Genomic DNA, 19682 nt, shown 5'->3' on the forward strand with positions numbered 1-19682 from the left:
CTTCAATTACAAATTTTATTTATAATAAATGAAAACAATTACTAAAAAATTAATTGTTTATTATTACAAAATGTATACATTTAACTGAAAAAGTACGCCTTTCATTGACTACATTATCTTTAAGGTTATCTAAGCCAATATCACACCAAATTCAGAGGAAATATACAATTTTTTGAATTTCATAGGCGATGATTGCAGTAATTAATCTTATATAACTTTATAATTAACAAGATACAGCATGGGTTTGTTCGCGTTGATTTAATAAAGTAATTAAGCAATGTCATGGATACCGAGACGGAACAAATCATGCTGAACAAAGAATGAGTCCCCAAGCGGCTTTAGGACAAATGTTTGCACATATGGGTGGGGTGGGTCATCATCACACTGAAATGAAAAAATACTTCATTATTTAAAGGAATCATATAGGGTAAGAAAATTGACAAAAGCTTTTTCTAAAGCTATAAAAAGAATAAGACACTATATGGATTACAGTCTAGCTCATACAATAATGATGCCTAAAATAACATTAATTTTTATAAATTATTCTTATTGGTGTTAAGTAATTTAAAAATACAATTCTAGGTAGATAAAGAGCTTGGTAAAGAATATACGTCACAGATATATATAACGTCAGAACTGTTTATGAAAACATATCGGTTATATTGACCAAAATTGAAGCTCCCAGCTGAATTCTATTGTATTAGGTACTCAATAACAATGTCATATACAGTTACAACTATTATATCGGTTTTTAAGACCAAATATGAGTAATCATGTTGTTATAACAGACTTTGACAGATGTTTTTGGTCATGGGATTACTATGTACAATGTAGTTAGGTTAAATAATACAAATTGTTATTATTGTTTTATACTATAAACCATGCATGTCTACCATACACTAACATAATATGGAATTAATATAAAACATAAGAAAAAAAACACATTCTAGTCAATAATGTTCTGATTGTGTTAGGCTCATAGAAATTATGAACATTTCATGGAAGTCAGGAATAAGGTAAGGTAAGAATACAATTGGTGACAAACATGGTAGAGTGCTTATAAAAAGGTAACCATTTTGCTTACTCATTCAAAATTATTAAACATTGTGAAGAGCCAGTCTGAACATATCATGTTCAACATAAAAAGAGTTTCCTAATGGCTTCAATACAAATGTTTGGAAATATCCATGAGGAAGATCGTCATCTGTCTATGTAAAATATACTAATAATATTATGTTTTATAATTCTTATTACAATTTTAACTATTTCTAAAAATTAATAATTCTCTACTAACCTGCAATCTGCCGAGCACATTAATTAAAACACCACCATCAAACATAGGCTGTGAATCTACAGATGTTATTATTCTACCAATTTTTTGAAAGGTTAAAGCCTGAAAATAAACATTAAGTGTTAACCTCAGTAGTATATCTTAGGCATAATAAATAAAATCAATTCCACTCACATTCAGCTTTTCCATTATTTTAACAGCACCTTGAAGTTGGACACCTTCAAAAGTCATAAATGATAATTCCACCTGAAATAAATAAGACCAACATCAGATAGGAATTTTCTAGAAGTGAAATGCGCAATACCATAACTTGTTCTAGGCAATTTTTCGGCGGGAGCTTAGTGTAGGTAGGGAAATATTAACCTTAAAATTAATGAAATATTTTGTGATATAACCCTTCAAGGTTTTGATATTAAATAGTATTGTATTACAACAAGTTAAGCCTTTATAAACCATTTTTGAAATGGTACTGATACTCACATTGTACATATTAGCCAGGTTTGCTCGTTGTGCCGGATCGTCAAACAAAGTGTAATATTGCTGTACAAAACCTTTCCCTATAGCATCGTATTGCGGATTGAGTGCCATTTAGATGTATTTTATAATAAGAATGCGGGTAAGAGTAAGAAATCCAATGCAATTGTAATGTATATTTCTGGCCTTTGATGGGCCTTAGTTTTCACTTTCATGAAGCAAACCTCAATGTTGCCATCATTTATGTCTCGATTTGCAATTTTCCCCCGTGTAAGCTGTCAAATTTTATATACGCAAAATAATATTTTTATGGAAAGCCAACAAAAATTTAACTTTTTCAGCTAAAAAACAACTTTTATCTACTGTGTATCGATTCGAATTTAATGACGTGGAATAATTGATGCCTTGATGATCTTTTGTTCCAAAATAAACCTATTTTATTTTATATTGAAAAACATTATACTTGTAATTTCACCAGATATACTTTGTAACTTTTCTTGTACAGTAATAAGATTTTTATTTTTATTTAATGTCCTATGACTCCTAGATGGGGCGAAGGGCGTCCGTACTAGTACTTCCAAGTCCAAGTCTTTCTCGTCAAGTCAAGCCAAGTCTATCCATATAAGAGCCACAGTTTTGATGTTGGATCCGAATATTTTCACCTTCATTCGACACATCAACTCCCGTAACGTAACTGTCTTCTGTAACTCCAGTTTCGGATACGATGCTTCTAAGGTAAACAAATTTATGAACGCGTTATAGAACTTTTACACCAACTGCATTAGAGTAAGGTTCTCAACTTTAGCAGGTATTTTTTTCCAAGTCTTGATTTTGAATCCCGTAGATCCTGCCAGTTGCCTCGCATTCCGGGTCAACCAGCTTGGTATGTAATCCAATCCAATCGCAGTGCGTTTGAACCAGGAGAGTTAATCCAAGACCTTAAAGATGTCTCCATTCTATACTGCGGAGCTTGTTCTGATGTGTGCGATGCATCTGCGGGGGGCTACCATGAGTCATTTTACAAGAATGATTCCTGTAGATGGCCTTTACTAAGTTGATCATTAGAAACGACCATATGCTGCTCCATCTCGAAATTCAACAAAGGTAACAAAAATCTTTCTTAGCGACGAAGAATGTCAATTTGGTTGATGCACAAAAAATTTTGCAAGGTGAGTGCTACGTGATACTTCTCCAATTGCTCCATTGGCTTTGATCACTTTTCTTGAATACAGTTATAAAAAGCCTTTTGCTACAATCCTCTTGAAACTTCTCACTGGTCCAGATTTTGTCAATCAAACATGTAAGTGGTTTGTAATTGTTGCCATGGTCTGGTTGGTGAAGATGATTTTTGCGGAACATCAGGCGTTGACAATAATGTTATAGTCGCTTTATATAACTCTGTCTTGTTGTTGGAGATATAAATACTTGTGATTTGTACTTTCGCGCGCTGGGATAGATGTATTTATAGATAGTTTCTCACCGATGGTTAGTTGATCAGATCAGCTGCAGGTCTAGAGGGTATGCAAAGCGTGGCTGCAGCAAGTCCCGGGGTGGACGACTAGGATGTGGGTGACTCGGACTAGCTGGGGTTATACCTACATTACTGTTCCACTTCATAACACAGTAGGTGGCATAACTGACCTCAATAAATCAGCGATTTCCACCAAAGCTATGCACCAATTTCCAACTCACAGCACAGTACAATAAGTAATGTTACCTTAAAATAAGCGAATACTTTATTGTAGCAATACTGTATGTTAAACACAGACTAAAAATTACAGAATACGTTATAACTATTTATGTGAACAGCTGATAGTATTTAAACTCATGACATATTGCTAAGACATCAACTTAGTATAAATATGAAAACGTAAATACGGGATGCCATAGTCATCAGAAGACTTCAACTGTCAATATAAATTTAAGCCTAAGATGGATTTTATAATCCGTAGAGTGTAGTAGATGATGGCAAGGATTAAGGGACGCGTCCTAATTCATTTAATTATTTTAAAATGGCTTATCATAGTATATACGGAGAACGTTATGTTTATGTCTTATATATGTATTTAAAGATGGGTTACTTTATTAAGTAGTTCGTACTTTCGCCTGCATGAAGTTAACAAGAGTAGGTATCCTTAGATGGAGAAACGAACGTTTATTGCATTCAAAAGATATTTTTGGTACCTATATGAGGCAAACTAAAATAAGTATATTTGGTAATAATAAATGTTTTTTGTTTCATTATTTCCATACGAGCTCAAATGAATAACTGTTTAGTAGTTTATCTATTTTTATATTTTAATAAAATATTTGTATCCGTAATAAAACTAATGTTACTTGCTAAAAACATTTAGATATTTTCTCCTTATATAAACTTTGCTACAATTCAAAGACGCATTGTGCGATAGATAAGTTAAATTCAGTTAAATTCCGACCGTGTTCTATAAAACATGTATATTATATGTGTATTGTAAATGTTTGTGGTGCTTAAAATCACACACAACTGCTCGTGCATTACCTCAAATACACATATTTTGTGCTCATGTGTTTCCTTCATGTGCATACATTTACCTATTCATTTTTCTCTGTAACATTAATTGATATTCTCTTGGTGTATTGAGTGTAGGATTATGTATGATATATTTACCTATTTCTTATTGTCTGTTCTCTGATACCCTTAAGGCCACATCCCTCCGAATACTTTCGTTTATGAAAAAATCGATGGCAAGGTAAGAAACCTGATCAAATATTATTAATATTGCAGCTGATTAACAGCATTTTAAATGATCTTTCCTAGTCTCACTAAATAACGTGACAAATAATCTTATATCTTTAAACGAGCAATTCTTGTATATATATATGTAATTGGAATCTCGGAATCGGCTCCAACGATTTTAATGAAATTTAGTATACGGGGGGTTTCGGGGGCGATAAATCGATCTAGCTAGGAATTATTTCTAGAAAATTTCAATTTATTCGTGTTCTATCACACTCATTATTTTTTTCTTTAAATTAATAACGTTAAAAAAACCAGTTCAATTTTTTTTATTATTCTGTCGGTAAGATCGAAAAATGTTATTTATATTTCATCATTTTATTAGTATGTAATTCGTACTTAAATAAAATTTACAAAAAACACGATTTATAAAAATAAAAAAATACCGAGCAAAGCTCGGTCATCCAGGTCCTACTTAATTATTTGCGTCTTACTTTGAATACTGTTTTATCTACGCAATAACAAAACTAATAATTCTAAATTAGGCTAATTGTTAAATGCCATGACAATATGAGCCAGAAATAGGGTCGTATCACACAAATTAAAGCAAATTGTATACATAAAAAAAATTCGTTGATAAAATCTAATCAGATGTCTTATCAGATAATCATGTTATATTAACGAGTTATTCTTCAAATAATAATTAGTTACGTAGTAAAAAGTCTGTTTAGATTACAAAATAGAAAAAAAACAACTAGAGCGCAGATCGTCATGTAGAGTGGGCGCAGTGTAACGCAAATTTGATAATTGTTGTATACATATTACTTTAAATATCGTAAACTAAGTGCTTGTTAATTATAAATAAAATGTTAGTATAGCCTCTTGGATGTGAATAATAAGAAGAAAAAAGAAAATCGACAATTTGTAAAGTGCCGTATAAATTAAAAAAATGTTTTACAATGATCCATTATGTATTTAAATGTGAATACTATCAGTTTAGTGTAGTCATTACTGGTAAAACGAGTTACTTATAAAATGTTATTTAAATTAAAGAAAAAGAGTATACTGTGTAATTTATTAATTGTAACACTATTTAGTATAATCATAGTAGGAGTCTACTTAGGCAAGGTGTATAATATAGACACAAAATATTATAAGGAATATGATACACACGATGTGAGAGTTCGACGATTTTTTGAACAGAGAGAGGTAAATTGTTTTATAAACATACATCTAAATATATCTATAAATCTAAGTAATTGCATAAAACACCTAGAATTTTATGAAATTTTTTTGCGTGATTGGAGAATATTTGATATCTATTTAATTAGTTTATTATTTTTTTATTTGTACCGTAAGTAATATTTTTTTCATTCAAGTCAGTTTTAATAAGGTCGTTTCCACTGTTCAATTTGTATACTTTCTGACTGGCGTTTTAGAGTTGGAGGACATCTAATTTGGGCTCTTTGTTATTTAAATATCAATTTGCAAATGACATAATGCATAACAACACACGTGGAAGAGAGAACAAAAGGTTTATTGTTTTAATATGGAAACACTGGGGCTGGCTGAAGAATCGTCACATTTATAGTTATGATAACGATCGGTTAGTAAAGGACAATTATTTGTTGTAATAACAGGTGTTTTTGAAAGGAAACATACATGTATTGCTCTATTACATTATGACTCTCAATATCAATAACTAAATTTTAGTTAGAATAAAAAAAAAAAAATATTTTTTTAAATTTATAGAGTCTAATTACGTATCTAGGAATACGATGAAAAAATTTTAATTTATCTTTTTATAAATCACGACGAATATATGTTAAAACCACTTCGTGATAAACGTTTTATCTTTAACTATCTCAAAGCATAGGTAGACATCACCGATAAAATCACGTGTTAGTTGTGTCCTTCAACCTTTATGCTAATGAATATAAAATGCGGATATCCACAACAGTAATTGCTCTATTTTGTGTAATTTAAAGGATTTTCACACAAAGAAAATTACGATAAGCAGAATATGCCTTGTAAATTTCCAAGGCCACGTTTTAAATTTAAGTCTTAAGAACGGTATTGTAATATAAGTCCCATATGAATAAGTCCATCTTCTTTAGTAAGACATCTGTGTGGATAACTCATGCCGAATTAAGCCAACGGCATGTAGCTAATTCTATCAAGGCCCTTCTCAAGTTTAGCGTATTAAATAAAACAAAACCGTTACAATTTTTTTTTATTTATAGTCGGCACTGAGAGATAGTAACACTTTCAAAAAAGACTTAATTTAGCAAAGCAAATCACCAGCTTAAATAAGTCTTTATTGAAAGAAAACTTATTCTTATGACTAAACGTGACGAAATAAAGTTTTACATTTTTAAGTGGAAGTGAGGCAAGATGCTGTGTCTTAATATTTTTTTAATACCGGTTACGGGTATTATTATATTCGGCTCCGTTGGAGAGTGGAGCCCGTAGCATTTGCTACTCTTGCTAGGTGGCTAATTCGGCACTGGGATCAATTGAAATTTCATTGGCAACGATGAACGTAAATATAAAAAAAATTAACGGTCTAAATGTATAACCATTGCACAGTTCAAAGGTAGAGCGGGCGTAGAAGAAATGGCAAGACCCATAGCCATTCTTTAATCGCCAATCTTACAAGGATTTTTACTATTTACACTTTAATTGACATATTGAAACAACTGAATATAATATATATGTAATGAATATGAGTAAGGTTAAGATGTGTCTTTTATGTAATTCAGTTTAAGCGAGCCCGACCCATTGGAGCAGTGCAGTGTGAGAAACTGCTTGTTAACAGGAGATGACAAGTACCTGGAGTCAGCTGATGCTGTCGTAGTACACATACAATACGGTGTGTTTCCTAATACATCGAAAAGAAATAACAGACAAAGGTGGATATTTCTCAACGACGAATCTCCTATCAATGCGTTTTCAATGGCAAAAGTTAAACCAAAATTAGAAGACTTGAAAAATATTTTTAATTGGTCCATGACGTACAGGTATGTGTAGTTATTGTTACTAAACTGTCTTTCCTTTCTTGTCTTCCCTGTTTAGTTAGCTACTTGGAACGATTTTGTCTCGATTTCCGGAAATATTTGAGTGAAAATGTGAATTATAACAACTGTTAATTTTAAGGTGTCTAGCTATTCTATGTTTAAAAAAAGAGCACACTTTGCAAGTATTTCGTAGGTAAAAAAAAGAGAAATCGATAAAAATAGTAGTATATATCTAGATATATTAATTAGTATATAATAGATGTCCCGGTGGAAGGAATTTCCACGTTTTATTATGTTCGTGTGGCGATAATGGTGAAAAGATAAATAGATAAAATATTAATGTACAGAGAAACAGATACAGAATTATGTTTAAGCTGTGACTGATTTCCCCTCATACATTCCGCGTAGTGAGCAAGAATATTCATTTAACAAAAACGAATAAGTAGTAAAAAAATTGTAGCCTAAGTGTTATTCTGTTGTACAAGCTATATCATTGCAAGGATCCATTAAAATTCATTAAGACTGACTTGATATTGTGTAACAAAATGAACGTAATAATATTATCATTAAAGTTGTATAGACATATTTCCGGCACCTTGTTTGTATCTAGAAATGTTGGCGTATGACTGTACTTTATGCTATAAAATAAGATACTATGTAAGTGTTAAATTAATTATGTAATCAAACAGTCGAGTAGCAGCGACCACACCATGCCGCACTTAAATCTGTTGGTTTCAGGGCATGGTTATTTGCATGTACCCTCATGTATTTTTTTTTTTATCACATGTATTGAATAAATAAAAAAAAAAAAGTCGTTTGTTAAAATTCTTTCGAATAGAACGTCAGCTTTACTTTTTATGTTATTATGAAAGTTAGGTGTAAATTTGCCACATCCATTAAATCTGATATCGTTTGAAAATTGAGTTGGCAAGTGAACTAGGAGCTGATGCTTTAAGCTTGGATCGACATCTCGGGTCCAACAGGCCATTAATGGATTTTGTAATAGCGAGTCTGAACTCATCTTTGTTATCAACATAAAAGTGCTGTTTTCCTACAAAAAAATTAACTTGGAAATATTTTTATATTACAAGACTAATTCACAGAAAATTTATTGAAATCTATTTTTCAAGTGAAAGTCTGTAGGCGCATGAGGGTAAATTTTTTACGGAACGTCACGAAGGTGTGCAGCGTTTCTGTCGAAGAAAAGAGAGAGAGAGCGATTGAGACCGATTGAGAGAGGGTGAGAAAGGGAGATAGAGAAAAAATACACGCTATTGATTCATGTATCCGTTTAGTAGTTACACCGTCTTTTAGTTATAACGTTAGTTATAACGTCTTGTACAGTAAACGCAGATTTTTTAATTATTTATATTATCATTAGCACGTATACAGTGTGTAAACAGTGTAAATATAGATGTGTGTATCTGTTTCGTTAGATGTTTAGCCGTTTGTGCCTGACACACGCCGTTGTCTTTTTGAGTCTAATCGTTAAATGTAGAAGACAGAGTTCTCTGATGGACAACCGAGGTTTGAAACAATTTCCTCAGGGATGGGCGACACATGCTAGTGGCCTAGTGCACTAAGCTAAGGCTATACCTGCCTATTATGGCTCAGTCAGAAAGTTACATAATAGGCGCGACATATATTGTTTAAAGATTTATATGGGATTTTAAAAAAATCGTATTTTAGACGCACTTTACATCCTCGTTAATGAAATAAACCCATCCAATAAGAATTGCCCGTGCGTATAGCATATCACGTCACATTGATTTACATATTAAGCGAAAGCCTATATTGGCGTATACTGGCTTGCTAGCTAAGTACATTACAATTGTCTGTCGCGATTATTATCGCGTTTGTTCACACTAAGAGCAGAATATATACCTATATTTTGTTATAAACTATTCATACGTTGCTATTACGACAAATAACTAAATAAGGATAAAACACAGTAGAACATTCACGGGAATAAAGATTTAAATCTTCTCAAGTATATTCACCTGAACTAAAAAAAAGAATAAAACTGGTTGGTAGAAGACCTAGTCACAAACAGGTAGGCTTTGATCAAGTTTAGGCATCGAATTACTTACATCGTTCAACCAAACTCAGAGTAGCCATAAAAAGTGACCTTTGAAAGAAGACTGCATTTTATCATAATATTTTTAGGATATTCTATAGGTTCGCTGTGTTGGCCTAGTGGCTTCAGCGTGCTACTCTCATACCTGAGGTCGTAGGTTCGATCCCGGGCTGTGCACCAATGGACTTTCTTTCTATGTGCGCATTTAACATTTGCTCGAACGGTGAAGGAAAACATCGTGAGCAAACCGACATGTCTTACTTAGACCCAAAAAGTCGATGACGTGTGTCAGGCACTGGAGGCTGATCACCTTTGCCTATTAGATTTAAAAATGATCATGAAATTGATTCAAAAAATCTGTGGCTAGGGCCTAAAGAGGTTGGAGCGCCACTGATTTATTTTTTATTAAATAGGTTCGCTGTGCGTTACTGACTAACACGTTGCAGGTGAAAAATTTATTTGTAAACGCGACTAGGACTACTCTTTGTGTTATAAGCATAAGACAGTTTCATTAATTTAATTATGACGAAAAATTTGCCTACAAAGGTATTCTTAATTAATTCAATCTTCTTGTGTTTAGTCCTACTAACGTTTGTATATATACACTGAAACTTTTAATTTTATTCCAGATTTGACAATTTCAGTGTTGCAACGTTATGACGAGTAAGAAATAGTGACGTTGCCAAATTATTCGATACGGAAGTGGAATATTTCCGGAAAGTTTCATTTTTCACGTACTTGTAGGCGTACTTGGCTTTTCCATTTTGTTGGAAAACCAAAACCAATAGATTTACTTAAAGTTCACAAAAAACTATAAACTATACTACAATAAAAAACAGAAATATTAACTTTTTATAAAATAAAGCTGATGTTTCTAATTAATAAATAATTATTATGAATAATTATGTATTCATTTAAAAATATAAAAATCAAAATGTATCATATAAAAATCAATAATTTAGTCGTTAATTGGTACACCAAGATTATGATTGAATAACGTAAACATACATCGCGATTGTTTGTCAATTTTTGTGTACATCACTACACATTTGTATGTGGTATCATTATTTTATAAAATGACAGTAGCTATTACTGTTGTTCGTTTATTAATTTTTTTACATCATCTTGCTACGGTTCTGACATACCTCTCTGGCTTCATCCAGTTTCATCCAGTTTCATGTCAACCATGAACAAGCATGCCAACCATGACCGAGCATGCCAACCATGACTGAGCATCCTGGATTTCGTCCACGTACGACAAGGCCTATCCAACCCGATACCCATATAATTTATTCCTATTTATAGTAATTCCGTAACTTAGCTGTAACCTTCAAAGGAGACGATATAATAAGCAATATTTTTTAGGATCGACGCGGATATACCAGTGCCGTACGGTCGTACACTGCCCCTGCAGCAGCCAATACTTGGCGACATCACAATGAAGTCTTTGTCCGAGTTGGTCCCAAATTGGCACATTAAACGTCGTGATAAACTGGCTGCAATCCTGGTGTCTCATTGTGGAGTATCGGAAAGACTGGAATACTTGCACGAGTTAGAAAATTACTTGCCATTGGATGTTCATGGGAAATGCTCTAAGGATCATAAAAATAGGTAGTATATCAATTATTATTATCGAAAGTGTGATTAATAGTAATTTTAATTACATTGCTCGCTGTTTCAACGGTGCTTTAATTACTTCGCGGGGATATCGTAATTGCATTTAGTATTTCTGTTCAGATTCAAACTATGTATTAACAATGTATTTTATAATAACTAAACGTAAAAATATATCGGTATTTACCGCAACATTAAGTCACAACGCAGTCGTAGGTGATCTCTCAGCAAATTAGTGCGGCCCAGCTACCAATTGTTGCCTAAAATTGAAGCTCAAACATATGATTAATAAATATATGTTTCATGTGACGAAAACTGTCATTATTATACATTAAGTGCTCTTTTCTCGGATCCGAGTGGAACGGGGCTATAGCGGTCCACCCGTTCATTTTTTAAGGCATTGTCATCGCTAGCTCTCGGATCCGAGTATTCGGCACTCGATATGATGTATGCCGACCACTCGCATGAGAAAAAATATTTTTTTATAAAAATAATAAAATAAATGTATATTTTCAAACATTCATATTTCCGTAATCAAAATTCACCAAAAAAGTTTTGGTTTCCTGCTTTTGGTATTTTGTTTTCATTGTTTAAGCATTCAATATATAATTTATTTTTACAACTTTGGGGCCATTCGCATCTGACGTAACCACTATAGGGGAAGGGGGGGACTTTGATTTTATTTAGTGATTACGTCAACAGTAATTATTTACTTTTTTACACATATTACTCACACATTGCCTATGCTTGAAAACAAAATGCATTAGATGTAAGGGAGGGGTGTTATAAACTTTGCAGTAAATCTGATACTGTAATACTTGAATGGCCCCATTTGAACTGTAAAAATACCTAACAATAATGAATAATATACTTATAGTAAAATTTCAGCTGTCCGGGCCATTTCAAAGTCGACTGCAAGGTGATGGGTCAATATTTATTCTACCTTGTGTTCGAGAACTCTCATTGCCGCGAGTACATTACGGAGAAGGTATTCAACAACGCTTATGAAAAGGGCGCAATCCCAGTCATAATGGGACCGAAAAACGATGACTGCGCAAAAATTCTGCCACCCAACTCATTTTTACACGTAGATAACTTTGATGGACCGAAAAATTTGGCCGAATATATTAAATTTTTAAGCGAAAACGAACACATTCTACTCGAATACCACCGATGGAGGAATGATTTTAAAATCGTCAGTGAGCACGGCTATTTTGGAACGAAGTCGGTTCATTACTGTCGAATCTGTGAAGCGTTAAATTATAACGATCAAACAAATAAGGTATACGGTGAAAATGAATTGCGGTCGTTTTTAGATCCCGAACTTGGGTGTTTTTAAGGACATGCTGTGATACTACGTTTTAATTACTATGCTGGCATATCGAGCTTTGGCCACTGTGACACGCGAACACCACCAAGTAGACGTAACCAACTTACGCCTGAACCTTATAATTATTCCACAATCTCAGATTGAAAACAATCAGACCGTGACAGTCGATCGATCTCCTATCTGCATCCCAATAACCAAACCCTACGAGACATTTTTGGCGACGGATAAAATGCAATCTCTTCGCTGTTTACACTCATGTTTGATAATCAATATAAACCAAATAAAGTAAATAAATACGTACAAATAATATTTAAGTATACATGTCTATGTTTAAAACATATCAAATAGCTTTTTAATTATTTAAAAACTGGTGTAAGTTAAAATCTTAAGATAGGATATAGGTACAGTTGAACCGACCTGGATACCTTGTCTCGACAGATGGCTATTACAATCCGTCGATGGATTAATATATTTAGATAGGTTATTGGGTTTGGGCGTTAATAAGTGAATCCAAAGCCTCCGTTCGACTGGTCGTATAGAAGAGAAGATTAGTGTCACAAAATTGTAACATGAAAATCGAAGGTCGATATCGCTGGAAAGACGCCGCTGCGAAAAACCTCTCCGAGCTCTTGAATGTGTATCTGAAAATGAATTTGATTCAATTTTACGTATACGTGTTATATAATAATTTATAAATAAACCAATATTTTGTTTTCATAATTCTGTCAATCTGTGTGAAGCCAAATTATAATTACTATGTAACTTTGTATTATAGAGTTGACTGTATTTATTGTAATTAATGTAAATCGTAATACAGTAACCAGGGTAATGTGAATTAAAAGCGTTTTCCGTACATAGTTATAATGAAAATAAACATTTTATTAACTGTTACAAGTTTTCTGTATTTATCAACAACTGAAATTGTATGTACATGTTATGTATAACATAGTGCTTTATTTCAACCCTTCGAAATTCCCATTGACACATACATAAATTATCCTTTTATTTTAATAAACGATTATGAAACCCCGATTACCTTCTTTGGGCAGGCATATTATATCTCGCAGGAGTTAAATGGAATCCCTCATGCGTTCATGAGCTGCAAGTCTATCACTAAACCTTTAGTAGAGATTGCATTTCTTTAAACGTTTCAATTGTTTGCGATAAGAGCACTACGGACTTTGAAATAACTACATCAATTTAGTTTTGTATGAGTATGAGTATGAGGACGTCATTAGCTGTTTCGTGGCAGTACCTACACCATATTGATTTTTCATTATATTGGTACTATTGTTGTTAAATGATTTAGATCCAATAAAGTCGACGGCGTCTGTCGAATACAGAAAATAAAGGTCACTGAACAATTAATGCAGATATAATTAGATTGTTTTTGGTCTGAGAGGATACGGTTAGAATAACTTTATTTCTCATATGAATTTAAAAAAATTCGCTTACTGAGAAAAACATTACAGGACTAAATAATTATTACTAGAACGCACAGAAGGTACCTATACAAAAATTCACAAAACAAATACAGTAACAAAAATGCAGGTAGACACAACAGACTCGAAACGGTCAACCAAGCAAAAACATAGGTTTAGGATTGGACTTATTACTAGATGTGGCATTGATGGCATAGCCTGATATAACAGGTTTATATTAATTACTTTTTATATTTATAAATTATTTATTATATTATATTATATATTTATTTATATATCATAATTATACATTATATTATATGTATTATATTATGCTATACTATATTATATATATATATTTAATAAGACTATTTTATTTTTAGTTTAATGTTCTATGATACTTTTTGTGTGTTGAACTTGTGTTCCTACGTAACCCTTCCCCAGGACTGATTCCTCTCCTCGGGAATTGCTAAACGCAAATAATCTTAGTGTATTCAATTTTACGTGATAAGATACCCCATAAATACATTTTATTTCCGGCTTGATTTGTTCTGCAGCTGTTTTCTTTACGTTTGGCAATAAAAACTCGCTTCCTATTACAGCCCTCATACATTTTAGATATTGCTCCACTTATGTAATCGTTTTTATTACAATACAACCATTGTTGCGTGTAAATTGTTACACAAAACACAGGGCTATGTTAAAATAACATACAATTATAGTAACTTAGGGTAAGATTCTACGACAAATACATGTTCGCCAACACACAATACAATCATAAATACACCAATGGATTTGTGTGTTTTATTACATAGTATTTAGAGAAAACCATTTCAAATTGTATGTTTAGTGTTTACACACAATATAGAAATACGACATTCGACTGTTTAAATGCATACTTCTCCCTCAAAGGCCGGCAACGCACCCACTAACATGGGTGTCCAAGATGCCTCTTCTTTTTACCCGTAGGCTCTAAAAACAAATCATTACAATATTTTCAGAGAATGAAAATATATTCCTATTGGTAGTTTCATAATTTTTGTATTAATTGATGGATCGTACGCGATCACTTCTATGCCCCTATAACTATCTACATTTGGAATTAAAAAATGTCCTCGCTACTGCCAAGTATTCGGGAAAATAATTTCAACTGTTTAAAAATAATTTATCTACTATTAAAGGTAATAGGCATCTGAGTTCGTTGTAATTTTTTTTTTCTAAAAATAGTAATTAAAACTTTTCCTACACGCTTAGATAAGGAGTAAATACCTTCATCCACATTTATTTGAATGTACATTTTACATAGATAACACTCATTTGTTTGTACAAATATGCCACGACTAAACGACTCTGTAACTATGTTTTTTTTTTTAATACGCACACATGTAAAAATGAGTATAATCATATACTTATAAATGTGTGAGAACTTAAGAAATCGCAGCATTCAACTCCCAACTCTTTGTATCGAGAAAGTCAACCAAGCATCCTCGAATATACGATGTAAATATATGAATAGCAAATCATGCAATTAATCTAATAGGCAAATTGGTGATCAGCCTCCTGTGCCTGACACACGCCGTCGATTTTTTGGCTCTAAGGCTATGGTTTCTTCTAGATTTTTTCCTTTACCGTACGAGTGAAATAAGTGCGCACATAGAAAGAAATACCATTTTGCTCCACTTTTTCATAAATGGTATCTATTTTATCCAGAAGGACGTGAATCTATGACATAAAATTTTCCGGATTGAAAACGCTTAAACCAAATTTGTGCTACTCTCACGGACACTTCACTAGGTCGATAAACATCGTAAAAAAATTGTGTCTTACGTTGTATTGTTACCTTTTTGTAAATTAAAATACCTATGTCGATTTTTTTTCATTAAATTCACTCATCTGGACGGTACAAAAAAAAATCACACATTTTCCATATTTGAATTTGGAATTATCTTCTTTAAAATCTAAAAATCTCTTAATAATACCAAAACCAGCCAGATACAAATAGTATAGCCAAAGAGTTATAAGTTCATACTATAATGGGAAAACACTTTTCCCCAATCTAATATATCTATCTATAAGACCACAAGGAGCACAAGGACCAAAATGACGCGTTAAAAATAATATCCGGTCAAATGAAATAGCAGAGCCCAGTTGTGTCAGGCTGGTGAGTTTGCCATGTAATATATAGCCGACCCTATCGACTGAGTCCCGATTTTTAATCCAGTGATTTATTGCTACGCACCCAACGACTTTTGAATACAATGAATCTTCCTTGACTCTAACAATATTTCTTTTTACGTGACAAAGGTGAGACTTGTAATATTATATCCTCATGATACTAGATTTTTTTTAGCATTATCACTAAGCGTAATATTACAAGTTACAATCAGCAGTCAAATATTTGAGAAGAAAAATTCTAACTTATTTAAATTCGAATTGATTCGTTGTTTTATGAAATTACAAGAAACGGTGCCTTTTACAAATTAGTTTTAATATATTAAATATTACGATATAATTTTTTCGTTCAAACTTTAAGCAATGTGTATCCATTCGCGAGTAGCTATAATACTCGTTAGATGTTATAAAACTTTTTCACGATAAAAAGAATTTGTTTTAATAAGTTAATAGGTAACAATCTTGCTATGGATTGCATTTAGGTATAGATAATTTATGAAGCAAAATTGAAAAAGTCATAGCCTGTGTGTATATATGTGTATATCCCTTCGTCTTATTCTGGGACCTTTGAGTTCTGCGTTGCGCCAGTTGAAGATCATCATCGACGTATCTACTAGTTTTCTGACAACCTATTCCTTTAGAATTGATTATGCTGTTAAATGCAAACATTTAAGCTTATGTTTGAAGAACTACTTCTCATTACAAAATGTTATTTTTTTACATGAGAATCTTAATATACGAACGAGATACACGTCGCCATCTGCCGTCCTGCTTTTAGTCTACCAAGCTCATTTTGATGCGTATCTTTAATGCCTTTTAAAATTGATTAAACATGCTCATATTTTAAAATATATTACCTATTTTTAGACGGTAATTTCAAAATAAAACACGCTTCTTAGTAGACCTTTTTACATATTTGGTACGCGGCTTCGAAAAGCAAACTCGACGAGTTTTCTTTGTTGTGGTGTGTTAGATTTGCTTAAGTCATAAGTCTTTAATGTGGAGAGTTATTTAAAATCTTTTTAAGTAAGATGCAGGTGCTGTAAAAGAGAGAAAAGTCTATTAGGGCATAGCCGTGGTTCACCTAAGGCAAGCTCTTTAAAAAAAATAAATGAAGAAATTTAAAAATAAACAAATGAATATGTATTGAAATTTCTTGTATTTGTAAAGTAGTTTTAAGCTACGCAATCACCAAGTTAAGTATAAACCTGTAGGTGTTAGAGCTGAAGGCGGCTTGCTCCAATTTTCCCGAGTAAATAAGCATTACAAAAGGGTCTTTGTTTAGAAATAAAACAGAGATGTTTCGGTATTAGATCCGGAGAGGCTTAAATAGTTTCAATAGGTGAATGGCTACTTATTAGTTCTGAGGGTTAATCGTAATTAAGTTTGACGTAAAGGGAGGTATCTGAGTAGTAGGATTGTAATTTTTTTATAAGTATTATTTTAATACATCGTAATAGTGGCGAAATTTTGGGATAGCGTTGACAAATGTAAATAAAATCAATATTCTGTGAATAATTGTTTTTATGATTGCAAATGAAATTTTTAATACCATTACGATAATACTAGTTTTGAAAATATATGTAATATCTCACTGAATCGTGTATCACTCATTTACCAGAAACCTAGAAAAAAATAGAATTTTTCCAGAGAAAAATTCTTCACTTTGGAATGCTTAACGCAATAAGATTTTTAACACAAATTAATAATTAAAAGTTAATACGGCTTAAATAAATACAATATATTTTTTATATAATGGTACTTTATGTATTATCTGTCAATACTTGATAATATAGTCCGTATTAAGTCGATAATATAATGGGCTGGATGAATATAATAGGCTGGTTGGATTATTTCAATGGCTCCTGGATTCCTTCAGCCAATTAGTGGCTTGAGAGTGCTCCACATGATTACAGGATAGATATCGTATAATCCTCGATTATGTGTTCAATATGAGGCATATAGAATACGTATATATGTATGACTACGCAATGGAAGGTCTATTTGTTTATTATTTTGTTTGTTTGGTTTTTAATGACTTTCCAAATTACCTCGTTTAATCAGTAACCTGTGTTCAGTTGCACTCTTTTAACTATGATGCCTTTTTGTCTTTCTCAAATTCTGTTTACGCTTTCATGATGACATGAGACAGTTGACAGATGGTTTCAATCAATCTGTAAACTGACATTCGAAATGTGACATTTACAAGCTGTAAATTGCTTTTGTGTTTTGAAAAAGTTTTACTATAAAAAATTAAACTAGCTAAAAAGTATTTTATTTATAAACTCGGATTTCAACTAAAAATGTGCTCATTATTCACGAAATATACCACGTTTGTTGTACCGGACATTGCATTTTACTCTTCCATTTTTCACTCCTAATTCCCTCGAAAAAACTACGTTGAATTATAAAACTAATGTTATATCGCAACAAGCGAGCGTATGCAACATTGTGATGCGTTCATTTGCATTGCAGATGTGGCATCAGGACATCTCGCAGCAGGATTTAGCAGGAGCAGATTATGGTACGAAATTAGCATGAAGATTTGTCTACACATATCTTGGTAGGTATTCAAGACTGTTATAATCAAACAATAAGATTTATTGTATGCAATATGTAAAAAGTAAACTCAATAATTTCGACATAGTGACTTTGTTATTTCCTTAAAAAGGAATGATAAAGTACTAAGGTACTCATAACATTATATGATGAATTCGATGTAAGCCAAGAAAAAAAAAATCATTAATATCCTTTTTTCTGGTTTCTCTTTCGTATTCAGATTCTAAGAATGTCAGGACGACATTAATCTTAAAGCTCACGAGAGCAATACTTATGGACAGCTTTTCATACAGCTTTCGTAAACAGAAATCTATATATTTCTTGTAGTATTTTCGAATGATTAACACGTAAAAAATTCTAACATTCAAGAATCCGTAAATTTGTGTGTAGTCGTAATTTTGTGCGTAAGTACTAGTGAGCACGGCAACATTTTCCCCATATGAAATAGTTGACGATATGACGATAGAACTTCGGAGTTTTGTGAATAATCACAATAATTTTGATTTTATAAGTATTTATTCCTATTCTAGTACTACAAGGAAATGCTGTTTCTGTGTTAATTAAAATTTAAAGCATGCTGGTCGACCATGTATATTTTGCAAAAAGAAAAAAATAACATGTGTTGACTTATGTATAAGTGTTAGAAGTTCTTTGGCGTAACAAGTACAAATATAAAAAAAACTCTACGTTTGTAGAAATTACGACACTAACAACAGATAGAAGGTTATTATAACGCATTATCAAGTGAAATAAAGTTTATTTAAATATATAAAAAAATCTTAAATGTTGACTATAGCTAACTTCAGGGTGTCGGTTTTAGTGACGGTGCGCGCGCCCTTTTTTTAAAATTTACTCTCATTATGTTTCCTTATCGCATCAAAAGAAGTATAAGTCCAATAAAAAATATTCTTGTATATCCACGAGTGCATTCATTTTTTACATACATTACAATTTGTTTTAGAATCTTTTACTCAACAATTATTATACATATACTTTAGATTTATTAATATA

General features: G+C 32.2%; 2 protein-coding genes across 2 annotated transcripts; one reads left to right on the forward strand and one right to left on the reverse strand.

The window, feature by feature from the left end:
* Nucleotides 1-42: 42 nt before the first annotated feature.
* LOC110995637 (probable nuclear transport factor 2) lies at nucleotides 43-2011 on the reverse strand. The gene is made up of 4 exons (XM_022262898.2): nucleotides 1772-2011; nucleotides 1466-1537; nucleotides 1295-1393; nucleotides 43-384 (listed from the first exon to the last, which is right to left on the reverse strand). Exons 1-4 carry the CDS (start codon nucleotides 1877-1879, stop codon nucleotides 271-273), a joined length of 393 nt encoding a protein of 130 aa, XP_022118590.1. The 5' UTR covers nucleotides 1880-2011; the 3' UTR covers nucleotides 43-270.
* A 3176-nt stretch (nucleotides 2012-5187) lies between these two features.
* Nucleotides 5188-12666, forward strand: LOC110995636 (4-galactosyl-N-acetylglucosaminide 3-alpha-L-fucosyltransferase FUT6). Its single transcript, XM_045629261.1, has 5 exons — nucleotides 5188-5690; nucleotides 5921-6087; nucleotides 7244-7501; nucleotides 10941-11186; nucleotides 12078-12666. Exons 1-5 carry the CDS (start codon nucleotides 5517-5519, stop codon nucleotides 12526-12528), a joined length of 1296 nt encoding a protein of 431 aa, XP_045485217.1. The 5' UTR covers nucleotides 5188-5516; the 3' UTR covers nucleotides 12529-12666.
* Nucleotides 12667-19682: the final 7016 nt, after the last annotated feature.

Source organism: Pieris rapae, chromosome 8, assembly GCF_905147795.1.
Source record: "Pieris rapae chromosome 8, ilPieRapa1.1, whole genome shotgun sequence".
In the NCBI taxonomy this organism is placed as follows: domain Eukaryota; kingdom Metazoa; phylum Arthropoda; class Insecta; order Lepidoptera; family Pieridae; genus Pieris; species Pieris rapae.

What these genes read in the sequence shown, in the direction of transcription:
- LOC110995636 (XM_045629261.1), top strand. Translation starts at nt 5,517, where the DNA reads ATGTTATTTAAATTAAAGAAAAAGAGTATACTGTGTAATTTATTAATT. An exon ending in GATTTTTTGAACAGAGAGAG is followed by an intron (nt 5,691 to 5,920) that starts GTAAATTGTTTT and finishes CTGGCGTTTTAG; the next exon opens with AGTTGGAGGACATCTAATTT. An exon ending in TCTAAGGATCATAAAAATAG is followed by an intron (nt 11,187 to 12,077) that starts GTAGTATATCAA and finishes GTAAAATTTCAG; the next exon opens with CTGTCCGGGCCATTTCAAAG.
- LOC110995637 (XM_022262898.2), bottom strand. Translation starts at nt 1,879, where the DNA reads ATGGCACTCAATCCGCAATACGATGCTATAGGGAAAGGTTTTGTACAG. An exon ending in AAATAATGGAAAAGCTGAAT is followed by an intron (nt 1,394 to 1,465) that starts GTGAGTGGAATT and finishes GTTTATTTTCAG; the next exon opens with GCTTTAACCTTTCAAAAAAT. An exon ending in ATGTGCTCGGCAGATTGCAG is followed by an intron (nt 385 to 1,294) that starts GTTAGTAGAGAA and finishes TTTTCATTTCAG; the next exon opens with TGTGATGATGACCCACCCCA.